Genomic DNA, 13,424 nt, shown 5'->3' with positions numbered 1-13,424 from the left:
ACACACACACATACACAGATATGCATACATATACACACTATGCATCTTATTACATGCACATATACACAATCTATTATTATGAAATAGGAAGATGATTTTAGCATGAAACCCATAGTTTATTAGCCAGTATTTAAGAATACTTGTTAAAATATGTGCAATTCAGTATCAAAACTCATCAACTTCTAAATTTAAATCTGCACCAGACAGCATGGTAGTTATTGGTATTAAAGCTTAGAAGGTAATATTTGTACAAGGACTGTAAATAATTTGAAAAAAAAAAAAAAATTTTTGAAAGAGATATTTGTCAAGACTGGAAAAAGAAATCTCACTTGTATCCATGACACTTACACTATTTGTATAGCAAATTTTTAGATTTCTGAAAGGAATATACTAGTCATGTATCAGTAGGAAACTTGGTGTTTTAAAGTTAACTGAATGAAAGTATTATCTTATACACATACATACATACATACATACATACATACATACATACATATGAATAGATATTTGTATATTTATATGCCAGCATGAGATATAAATAATTGATGGTGATGATGATGATGATGATGATATGACTGAGAAGATAAGATCACTGGTAAAATGTAAAAATGTTAAAATTTTATTGTTTTGTTCTTCTTCTTTAGAGTTTTTTCAATTACTTTTATAAGACTTCATTGCCTTTGCTTTACCATATTTTTTTTTATTCCATTCAGCTGTTGTCAATCCACTGTGTTTGCAGCTGGTTTTTCTATGTTGGTTGTAGGTTTAGCTAACCACAGTCACCAATTTTGGGTTGGACATGGTGCTTTCATGGTTGAGTGATTAACTCATGCCATTAGCACCAAGGTGGTATTTGAGCTCAGAATGCAAAGAGCCAGAACAGATACTGTAAGATATCTTATTCCTTGCTCTAGCAATTCTATTAATCCACTCTTCTTGATTGGCACATTATTTTCTATTATATTTTTACATTTTCAAGCACTATAAAATGAAGGCAATGTCTCAACAAACCTATTCTACTGGTTGTAATAAAAACATAAAATGTGTGTTTGCTTATTTCCAATGTTTCCAACATCAGAAATGACCACAATAGAATTGATGTAGTGATAAACAAAAATATTAAAGGTTAACTAACATTATTCTTTGGCTGAGCTAGAAAAGAAGATCACTTGAAATGTATCTGTTTAGGAGGATTTATCAGCTTTTGACTGGTTTTGATACTTAATTAGAAATGTAGCTAATGTTTTAGTTGCTGATACCTTTGAGAAAATCAGAAATATTTTAACTTTTTATTTCTTATCTCTAAAATCTTAGTTGTCATGTAAGATACAATGACTATATCCATACAGTTGTATATCAAGCACATTAGCAGTATTATGAGTAGTACTACTGTATCACTGAAAACAATGTCTATTCAATATCTTATAGCTATCACTGTAGAGATAAGCTTACAAAATGTCAAGTTTAGGAACTGCTTCAATTTAGGATTGACAAATGCATGAATATTGTGGGCAATGACAAATTCTCCATATTTGTATTTTTGACACTACAGAATTGAAGTCATTTAGGAAGAAATTGTTATCTAATACCACCCATTAAATTAATCAGGGTTAACTTAGATATTGACAGAAAAGTTTCTGAGAGTGAACTATATTGAAATATGCATTAAATAGAGACTGACTGCATTTAATTAAATATATTTATTTTTCTTAAGGAGAAAGCAGTTTAAATTGTGAATAATTGATAAATATTTCAGAAAACTGAAAATGTATATAAAATGTTTATTTTATATTAATTACATTTTTTTTTTAATTTCAGAAATCGCATGACAGTTGATGACTGTTTAGAACACAAGTGGTTACAACTATCAAGTGATATGACAAAAATGCGAAAAGAAAATGTATTTATGAGTTTGAAATTAAGAGAATTTGCCAAACAATATGAAGAGCAAAGAGGATCTTCTTCCCGTCTGAGTCCAATTGCCTCTGGTTTGAACGATATACCTGAGAGGAAATTCAAACTACCAACAGATAGTGAGATTAAAGAAAATAAAAAATATGGCTGGACTAGTGAGTTATATGAGGCAAAATCAAAGGAGAAAACTTATGATAAATATGCAACTGCAAATTATGCTAAATCTCTTTCTAGAAATTTGAATTCTCTTAGTAGTACTTCTGAAACAGATATGGATTTAAATTCGAATTGGAAATCTAAATACAGTCAGCACCAATCATACACAGATACAAAGATGTCTGGTTATAAACAAAGAAGTACTGAAGATTTCAGCTATAAAAAGGAAATTGATTTGCCAAGGCAACAAAGAACTATTGATAATTTACGACAAAATAAAACTTCTGATAGTTTAAGGCAAAATAAAACTACTGATAGTTTAAGGCAAAATAAAACTACTGATAGTTTAAGGCAAAATAAAAGTTTCACTGATGACTTACCAATATATTCAGCTAAACCAAGAGAAAATATTATTGGAAGTCAGAAAAGCAGTAAAACTTCTATGGCTATGTCAAAAGATACTTCTTCAATGCAAAAATCCCAAGCAACTGACTATAAGTCACTATTAGAAGAGAGTAGAGCTGCTGTGCAAGAAAGTCGAAAGTATATTGGAGCTTCAGCTAAATCTGCTCTGGCTGGTACATCTGAAAGAATGAAATATAGTTCTAGCTTATCAACTGACGAAGGGTTAGGAATTAAAGAGGAGAGTAGGAAATTAGCAACTGCCTCTAAAACTGACATGAGGAAAGAATTGAGTATTGATAATGACTACTATATGACTTCAGAAATGAAAGGGCTGAATAAATCCTACAAATCAGTTACCAAGGAGACCTTACCATCGAGTGACCTATCTGCATCTATTACTAAAAAAATGTCAAATTCGATTTCATCATCAAGAGAAGCTAGTTTTGAGGTGGATGAAACAAAAGATATACTTTCTTCCATTAGAGGAAAGCAGTCTTCATTTGATTTGAAAGAAAGTACATTAACAAGAGAGAAGCAGGAATCTTTTAGCACTACAATAGAATCTAAGTCATTGATGAAAGAAAAAAATCTTTATTCAGTTACTAACGAAACTAATTTGCTTTCTGAAAAAGCTCAGCCCATAGTTGATAGAGAAAAACCATTTCACACAGCTACTATGGAATCTTCAGCAATGATGCAAGAAAGGCAAGCATATTCAAGTAAGGATGAAAGTGCTTTTATGTCACATGGTGCACAGTTTCAAACAGGTGCAATAGAAACCAAATCAATGAGACAAGAAATTCAAACAGTCACTGCTTCTAAAGAATACAACTCACAATTACAAGAGCAAAAACAATACTCAAATGTAGCTTCAATTTCGGATCAGTCAGCTGTTACAAAAACAGCTTCTTCCAGTTCTTTCCAGAACAGTAACATAGCAAGTTCAAATAGCAGAGAACATCATCTAATGGCAAACGCAAGTGAAACAGTGGAGACTATGTCAAGAATGAGCAACCAAGAAGTAAAAATATCTTCAAATGCAGAGTCTTACACTGGAGAAGAGATGACTGTGTCACAAACAGAGAATATTATCCAGAAGAAATAGTCTTGTACTAATTGATTTAATATACCAGTGTTTTTAAAAAGTAAGGACTAAAATTTTTAACTTCATCTACAAAATTAATATAGTAAAGAGAAGCAGTTCTCTATTATGGATAAACTTGAATGTATTTAGACATTTCAAACAAATCTATAGATCAGTCTCTTTTTAACTAACATTAGCTATTCACTTTTATTTAAGGCTTAGCATGAACCAAAGAATACTGTACCACTTTTGGAGTTTTTTACATTCTATTCTGATATTTATATTTTGACTACTTTACTTTTTACCATTTATTTTGACTGCTGCTCTCATTTCAAGATATTTCTTTAGAAATGACTTTACCACTGATATCCATGAGCTGCATTTGGCCAAAGAAATTTTCTATGTATCACTTATATTTAATGGTCCATAAAGCAGTCCATAACTGGTTGAATCTCTATGTTAGACATTAATCATATATTACTTCCATAGACATTCTTCTAAGAAGAAATGGCAAAGTTATGTTTTTTGAGGCAGCACTAGTTTTAAACATAAACTCAGATCTAAATATGTATACAAAGCGCGCGCGCGCACACACACACACACACACACACACACAAGTTTATTGGGGTCTACACAGTTTCTGTCAATGAAATTTCACTTTCAAGATATTAGTTGTTCTAAGGTTACCATGAAACATACTTGCTCAAAGTACCACACAATGGGATTGGACCCAAAACTATATGGTAGTGAAGCAAACTTGTTAAGCACACAACCATGCGTGCACCTCAATGGTTACAGAGGAAAAGGGATGTATATATATTATCATCATCATTTTTTCTGTCACATTTTAAGCAGTTCTTACTTGGAATTACTGCTATCCTAAATGGTTCAGAAGGACATATTTTGCTCAGAACTTTCTATTTTGATATGTTTCCTACAGTCTTATGCTATTGAAAGCATGTCTACAACTTAACACTGTACACAATATCTTTTATCAAGGCCCCAGCACTAGAAAGCTTGTCATATTTTCAGATAAATCAAAAATTCTCCTCAACATAGTGTTGTTTCTACTCTTTCACTAACTACTTAACAGAAAGTACTAGGTGAATGTTATCATGCTATAGCCCTGTTGACATTACCTTTTTCTTTGCAAGATTAAAGAATCCTCTCTACTATCCTCTGTGGTGTCTCCTTTTCAAGAAAGGCAACATCACCAAGACAATAAATAGAAGAGAGAATTGGGAATGAGAGTATGCCAGAGAAACAGTGATTGGAGTGAGAAAACAGAAGAGAGAGTAATGGAGTAATGAAAGAGATAGAGTGCTGCAGTAAATGTACGAAAAAAGAAACAGAGTGATGAAGAGAGACAGTGATAGGAAAGAAGTGATGAGAGGATGAGAGAGATTAACAGGGATATATTTAACAATAGGCAAACTGTTGATAAGTACTTTACAACCTCCATAGCTACTATCATTTTAATGCTTGCAAGGTCATTGGATCTTCTGTAGCATTATGTGTCACCAAATGCTGTGATCTTTTGTCATCTCCTTTATGACCTGACATCTTTAGATCAGTTTTCATCATTTCATCAATGTCTTCCTAGACCTCCTGCTTCCATAGATTCACTCAGTTTGAATGTGCTGCACATTTTTGTATAGCGATCCATGTGCATTGCATGCCTGTGCCATCACATGCTACATCTGGGCACCTTTTATATCCGGTTTTTCTCTCAGCTCATTTATACTACATCATTCATGTACACTAACATTACAGATCTAGCTGATCATGCACACTGTTTCATTCTAGTCTTTACAAATTCTTTGCATTCAAAGCCCATATTTCACTGCTGTACAATGCAGTTCATTTACAAGTATCATACATTCTGTTATTCACTCAAAAAGAGAATTCTCTTGTTACTAATTTGTACTTACTTTGGCACACCTATCTCTATTCCTATTTTGGAGCACCTATCTCTACTGCTAATTAGATCATCTAGGTAACAAAACTATCAATTACTTCTTGGGAGCTGTTTGAGCACTTGAGCGAATCTATTTTATGTGTGTTCTTAGTGCTTACTACTCTTGTTCAACTGCTACATATGAAGTCTTTCTTTTCTTTTAGTTTATCTGTGACCTAACTAAATTTCTTGTGGGTCTTTAGTTTACACTTGGTGCATTGTATAAAGTTTGTATCAACTACTTTTCTGCATATGAAGCATTGCCATTTCCCTAGTGGTAGCAGGGTCCCATTTTCTTTTTTACTTACCAAAGCTTTAATCTTTGCTGAGTTTATCTTGAGTCTAGATTTTGATTCAAGTCTGGAATTTCATCTTTTAATAAGCTATCAAAACTAGGTCAGTAGCATCTGAAAATTTTCATGGCCAATCTATATGAAACTTATCAGTGGTGGCCTGAAAGATTCTAATAAACAAGATAAGGCAGAGAACTGGAATAAAACAATATCCTCGGTTTTTAAACTAATTTTTCTCTTTCTTACAAATCTCATCTTCAACTATTATTATCCAAAATAAATTCCTTAAATTTCACTCAGGAAACAAAACTAGTTTCATATATATTTCTAAACTTCGATTTGTTCCAGTTTTGTTATGCTTTCTTAAAATTCTTTCATATCAATAGATGTCCACATAGTAATGTATCTAAATATTTATATTGTAAATTGTTCTGCTACATTAGATCATTATTTACCATTACTATATTGCTTACAATTGATCCCAAAATGATGAAAGGCGAAGTTGCTCCTGGCAGTATTTGCACTCAGAATGTAAAGTCAGAAGAAATGTCACTAAACATTGTGCCCAGTGCAGTAACAATTCTACCAACTCACTGCCTTATTTACCATTACTGTATTAGAAGTAAACAATGTGAGAATAAGGGTCAAAATTAGAAAATGAAGCTGATTTTTCAGAATTTGTAATACTTCTTGATATATTCTTCTTCCTGGCCATCCAAGTAACTTTAGGTTGGACTATAACAACTTGAACTGTTATCTTTCAAATCATACCCACCCTCTTAAGAAAAGACATATTAAATAATATACTTTGGATACACAATGCAGGGAATGAGATGGGCTGTTCATGATGGGATTGACTTTTAATATAAATCTGGTTAATAAGGACTAAACAAAAGTACATCAGTAATAATAAGAAAAGCTTCGTCGTCATTAACAACAAGAATGAGAACTGTCATTACTTAATCTGTTAGAAATAGCTACAGAATGTCCTGCAAATTAGACCCACCACCTTAACGGAAATGTTTGGACATATTGGACAATGTTGTCCTGCTATACAAAAATATGTTGGCTTTGATTAATCAGGGCCTGTTTTTGGACTAAGCAACAATAACAGTAACAACTACAACAATGATTACAATAAAACCACATCACTATCATCAACATCGTCATCATCATCATAATGTTCCTCCTCCTCCTCCTCCTCCTCATCATCATCATCATCATCATCATCATCATCATCATTAACAACGACAACAACAACAACAACAACAACAGCACCAACAATTGTCTGATGGCAGTATTTGGCATAAATCGCATTATTTGTTAACCTAATTCTATTCTGATAACTTAAAGGTGAATTTTCTGTCAGTCCTTTTCAAATCTACCTTTAGGAGTCATTTATGAGTTATAGCTGTGTGGATTGAGTAGCTTGAGTTATGGGTTCAGTCCCACTGTGCAAGCCTGGTTTGACCAAAGCCTTTTGAGTGGATTTGGTAAACAAAAACTAAAAAACACTCATTATGTAAATATATGTGTGTGTGTGTGTGTGTGTGTGTGTGTGTGTAAGAGCATGCATGTATACATGTATGCATGTGTGTACTCTTGTCTTGACGTAATGGTTGTAAATGAATATAATTGTCATACAGATGAGGTTGTTTATTTCCAGTCTTCCATGAAAAACATGACTAGCCATAGGGAAATATCACCTTGAATGGAAGCAGACAAAGGTTGGTGGTAGGAAAGAGATTCAGTCGTAGATAATCTGGCCTCAACAAATTATATCTGACCCATACAAGTATAGAAAAGTGGATGTTAAATAATGATGATGATGACAATGATGACGATTATGATGATGATAAACATACTTTTAACTTGTTATGGTCTTCATATTTATAGTTTTTACAGTTTTTGGCATCGTTAAATTTCAGAAGTGAGCATTCAACTGTATGACTCTTTAATACCTACACACTAAATCTTATACTCCTTAGTCTCTTAGTCGCTTTCTCCTTCACTACCCTTTCCTCCCATTCTCTCTCTCTCTCTCTCTGTCTACCTCATTTTCTCTATCTTTACATCACTTACACACTCTCTGACAGACAGAAAATCTATAACATTCTAAGGAAGTGAAACACTAAACTCTGCTCCATTCTTGGTTCTGTCACTTACATCTAATTAGCTACTTAAATAACAAAACCTACCAACTACCTTATGTGATCTAATAATACAGTAGTCTGTGATATTCAACCATGTGTTATAACACCTTACCTGTTGTATGAAAACACTTATGAAGTTTGAAGTGTTGATTACCACTGTTGATTAACTCACTGTATTTTTCATGTATCTGCTAGTTGCAGTGATCTTGCAGTGGGTTCCTATTTAGTCTATAAATCATGTAGATGTTGATGTATTGAATAACATATGTAAAGTATTCTTCATGAATTGGACTGAAATTTACCTTTAGTAGGAAGAAGAGGAAGAAAACAGAGACTAAACTAGCAGTAATTATTCACGACTTACAAAGAAAGGAAGGGAGATAATCTCGAGAAATTATGTGTTAATTTACAAGAAATTAATTCTCATACATTCTCATATGTAAGAGAAAATTTTGTCATACAATTGTGTCAGTGGGTATGGTGACAGCAACAGGTATGATTTTGTCTTACTGAACCTCGACAGTGAAGCATTGTTGGCATGAACATGCTTGATCGATAGACAGAAGATTTTACATACAGAAAAAGGGTTATAAAAATTTTATCACTATCATCATCATCATTGTCATCATCCTCATCATCACCATCATCATCACCTCATCATTGGCATCATCATCATCGTCATCATTGCTGTCACCATCATCATCATTTGCTCATCATTGTCATCCTCATTATTATCATCATTAGCATAATTTTAATGTCCACTTTTCCATGCTTGCATAGGTCAGATGGAATTCATGGAGGCAGATTTTCTACAGCCAACTATCTGTCCTGCTGCCAACCCTCACTTGTTTCCAAGTAAAGTTATATTTCCCCATGATTAAGCATATCTTGACAAATGATTGAAGCAAAAAACTGCTTGCATGTCGGTGATACTTGTTTACAATTATCGCATAATGTCAAGACAAGGACACACACAGACACATACATACACACACACACACAGACACTTGCATACATAGATACATATATATATGGGTTTCTTTCAGTTTCTTGCTACCAAATTCTCTAACAAGAATTTGGTTGGCTTGAGGCGATAGCAGAAGATACTTGCCCAAATTGCTGTGCAGTGGAGCTGAACCTAGAACTATGCGGTTGGGGAGCCCGTGCTTATACCTACAATAATTTGCATACTATACCTGTTTTATGTTTTCTTTGTTATGCTGGCATAAGCTGACTGGTTCTCATCAGTCATCATCATTTGTGTAATTTGGTACACATAGAAGCAGAGAACCCTAGTGAACTTTGTTGTTTTGTGTCATACAGTGAAATGGATATGTTTTGTTGTGGCATCAGCACTAGAAGGGTTGTTTCATGCGAAAGAACTAAAGAATTTTCATGAACCTATAAACATTCTTATTTGGTATTATTGCCCTCTGGAGTGGATAGTCTGCAATGAGGATTGTTTAGTCAGCATCTCATTCATATTTCGCATCGTTTATGTGAGAAGGATTGGTATTTGCTATCAAATGGGGGATGGTCATGGTAGTGATTAGATGTAACGTGATATATATGTTGTCTTTGTTATATGAGTAGAGGTAGTGAGGGAGGAGTCACAAAGTTGTCCATGGAGACTAGGAGTGAGTCAGTCTCCATTACATTATGTGAAGCGGGAGGGGTCCTTCAGGAGCTGAAAAGTGATTGTTACATTTAGTGGTGTTTATACCATCCATTATGTGTTTGCATTGTGAATAAACACAGAGGTGTGTTTCTTAAAAAAAAAGTGACTGAGAAAGAAAGAATGAAACAGAGAAGGGATAGAGGAGGGACAGAAAATACAGTAATATCAGGAGATTATAAAACTGAAACATAAAGCATTACTAAGTTAAAAATTCTTGTCCTTCCTCAGCCAGTCATACATCTGCAACTTTGACTCAGACTTTATTGGTTAGATATATGCTTGGTAAACTAATGTAACTAATGCTCAGAGGTTTCTGAAAATAAATAATATCTCAATTGCATAATAAAAATTGAGCTGAAGAAAATAATTGCATTGTGTCAATATCAGTAAGATAAATAAGGAGGTGTTGGTGAAATAAATGGTATATTCTAAAAATTTTCAATGAATTAAAATTTGTTAGCAACTTACAAAGAAAAAGGGGAAATAATTACAAGAAATTAAAAATTAATTAAAAAGCAAAATATTCTCATGCCTGCATAAAAATCTGATTTCTATTCAGTTGAGAAATTGATACATTTTATCTACATGTAGAAGTCTACTTGTTTAGTCCTCCTCATCATCACCATCATCATTTTTATCTCTACTTTCCATGCTGGTATGGGTAGAATGGTCAGACAGACAGGAAAACCGTATCTTGCTCTAGCATGACTCTACCTCTATATACCTCTCCTAATGCCAACCATTTAACAGAGTGTACTGAATCTTTTTACCATAGCATCAGCTCTAGTGAGGTTCCTTTGTTACTCAAAATACTAAAGAGTGGGAGAGTAGGAAACAGTGAATTTAATCTATGATAGGAGTTGTGACAGGTTTGTTCTGAAGGATATTTATAGTTATTTCACATTTTATAGGGAGTGGAGAGGCTGGTTTAGAAATTTATAACTAGATATATAATAAACTTATTGTTGCATAACTCTAAGTCTGCCCTGATTGAGCAAACACATAATAAAAGACATTCTTGCTGTGACCATCCCATTTGTTTGATTTTCAGACAATGTTATCTATGACTACATTATCCACTTTATGATGATAGTGTAGGATGTAAGTCTGGGATGACTGGGCTATTACTTTTTGCAGAGGAAGTGACCACATAGTGGCTGTCTCTTCAAAGCATCTCCACCTTATGAAAATTGCACAAGAATAAAATGTTTGCAGATGAAGTTAGCAGAAATTAGTAAAAAAAGGCCAGTGCTCATTTAAACTTAAAGGTCTAGATTCTGGTTGATGAAATATGACATGTCGAAACACAGGTGTCTCAGAATTCCTTGTGCTAATGAGCCAAGTGTGTTATGAACACATAGTCATCATAAAAAGGAAATGTGTTGTTCTTCTGTGATATACACAGCAGCAAGTAGCATATATGTGTATGACTCTGCCAGAACATATTAAAAATGAATATGCAGATTATTGTTTTACACACACACACATATATATACACACATATCATAAAGAATTTATATACCTCAGGCATGTAACAGGGATGCCTGTATTGCTAAGAGCAATAATAGATGAGAAACCAATGGTAACTTTTTGACTGGCCATAACCAACGATTATATAACACACAATATGTGTTACTTTGTGCCACTCTCTATGTCTGTCTTTGCACAGATACTGTTTCAAAATTATGGCATGTGTGTTTATATTCCATAACTTAGCGAGGCATTAAATACAGATTACTAAAGGAAGTACCAGACTTAAGTATAAGCACTGGTGTTGATATAAGTGCCTCAATATCACTTCTGTCCAATGACTGAAGTAAGTAAACTCCTCGCCTAATTTCTAAAATTGTACATAATTTCTCATCTCTTAAATACTAAATACTTAGCTGAAAGCAGCAGCATGGGTTTTCAACTCTGTATGAACAATAGCATGAATCAGTAATCAAAATTAACTTAATGGTTGCCTGTGACTGATATGTTAATTGCATTTATTACTGCCATTAAATATCACATCAGTTCATAGCTTTTAGTTATGAACTACTGTAACTGTTAAATGCAGCAATAAACTAATTAATGCATTCATTGTATTCCTTTCCTTTTCTAGGATTTACCCTTAAACCTCTTGTACACCTATTGTTGTTGTTTAGTCCCAAGTCAACCCAGATTGAACAGATCTATAATGAAAGGCATTCCAGCCATGAACATCCTGTCTTTTTAGGGGTATGTAGGATTACATTATTGAACGTGTGCTTTAAGTTGGTAAGGGTGTGGGGGGCGAGTCGAGGGATATTTGGCTGCTATTTCTTTGTTGGCTTACTTGCTCTCCTATTTTATTTACTCTGCTTGCTTAATATTAAGCCCTTGCCTATTAATTTCTTAAACATGGCATTTGCTTCTTTGGTTGTGAAGTTTATTTTTACCACTAATAATCTTCCCATTTATATCAAATGATTCAAGCTTTCTCTTTCGAAATTGAAATTATTTATTGGCATTTGGATTCTCTAAAAAAAAAAAATCAATTGAGAGAAAAATAAGATTTGCTAAGGATAAAAATGCTTATGGATTTATTAAATACATTATTTACATTATTTACATTTGACAGATATTTGTCCTCATCTTGTTTTTTGTCAACACAACGTTTCGGCTGATATAACCTCCAGCCTTCATCAGGTGTTTTGGGGAAACTTCGAACCTGGGTTCTCATTCCTAAGGTATTTTTCGATGTTGTTATTATTATTATTATTATTATTGTTATTCAGGTCACTGCCTGGAATCGAACTCGGAATCTTGGGGTTAGTAGCCTGCACTCTTAACTATTACGCCATATGTCACAGGCATATGGTGACCTGAATAATAATAATAATAATAATAACAATAATAATAACAATAATAATAATAATAATGATAACATTGAAAAATACCTTAGGAATGAGAACCCAGGTTCGAAGTTTCCTCGAAACACCTAATGAAGGCTGGAGGTTATATAAACCGAAATGTTGTGTTGACAAAAAACAAGATGAGGACAAATATCCGTCAAATGTAAATAATGTAACTATTGTACATAATTTCTCATCTCTTAAATACTAAATACTAAATTGAAGCAATTAAACCTTAAATTTTTTACCAAGTATATTGTTAGTTAAATATCTTGAAACCTTGGATTGAGTTTACTAGCTTTTGGCTAGAATTATCAAAGCATGAAATGAGCTACCTGTGTTTGTTGTTAGCTGTTAGGATACTGTATCTTTAAAAATTCCATGTTTCCCAAAATTTGCCAACACTGCACTTGGTGTATGTATGCACTCTTTCTTCTATGACTCTTTCTGTTCAGTTTTCTGTCTTTTTGTGTCTTATCTCATGTACTCTGCACATAATTTTGGTTAACATTGCTTTCTTCTTTTACTTGACATATTGTCCTTGCTTTTACTCTTTTCTGTTGAATTTTAATGCATCTAAACACTGTATATAGTAATAATAATAATAATAATAATAATAATAATAATAATAATAATAATAATAATAATGATAATAATAAAAATAAACCACAAACCTGAAGGCATCGTCGAAAATGGAAATGCAAAGATCCTGTGGGATTTTATGATTCAGTGCGACCATGAGATAGAGAATAGGAAGCCAGTCATAGTCTTAATTGAGAAAGAAAACAAACTATTCTGGATCATAGATATAGCATGCCCAGCTGACAACAAGGTATGCGATAAGGAAGAAAGAAAAGTCAAGAGATATGACAGGTTAGCTTGGGAAGTTAAGCAGTTGTGGTCGATGA

General features: G+C 33.2%; 1 protein-coding gene across 5 annotated transcripts in view; it reads left to right on the top strand.

Annotated features, from left to right (window-relative positions):
• The window catches only part of LOC106873108 (obscurin), a 162,686-nt gene that overhangs the window by 144,446 nt on the left and 4,816 nt on the right, over positions 1-13,424 (top strand). For 2 of the 5 annotated variants that reach the window (XR_008265146.1, XR_001409839.2), the window contains exons 26-27: positions 1,819-3,620; positions 11,745-11,860. Coding sequence is in view for 1 of the 5 variants with exons in the window: in XM_014920336.2 (XP_014775822.1) it covers positions 1,819-3,580 (1,762 nt within the window). In the remaining 4 variants the exon portion in view is untranslated. Of the gene's footprint in view, positions 1-1,818; positions 3,621-8,742; positions 8,818-11,744; positions 11,861-13,424 lie in introns of all 5 variants that reach the window. The other 3 variants (XR_008265147.1, XR_008265148.1, XM_014920336.2) reach the window with 3 other exon arrangements.

Source organism: Octopus bimaculoides, chromosome 1 (assembly GCF_001194135.2).
Source record: "Octopus bimaculoides isolate UCB-OBI-ISO-001 chromosome 1, ASM119413v2, whole genome shotgun sequence".
In the NCBI taxonomy this organism is placed as follows: Eukaryota; Metazoa; Mollusca; class Cephalopoda; order Octopoda; family Octopodidae; genus Octopus; species Octopus bimaculoides.
The sequence above is the reverse complement of the archived record's forward strand: the minus strand, read 5'-3'. Positions and strand labels throughout refer to the sequence as shown.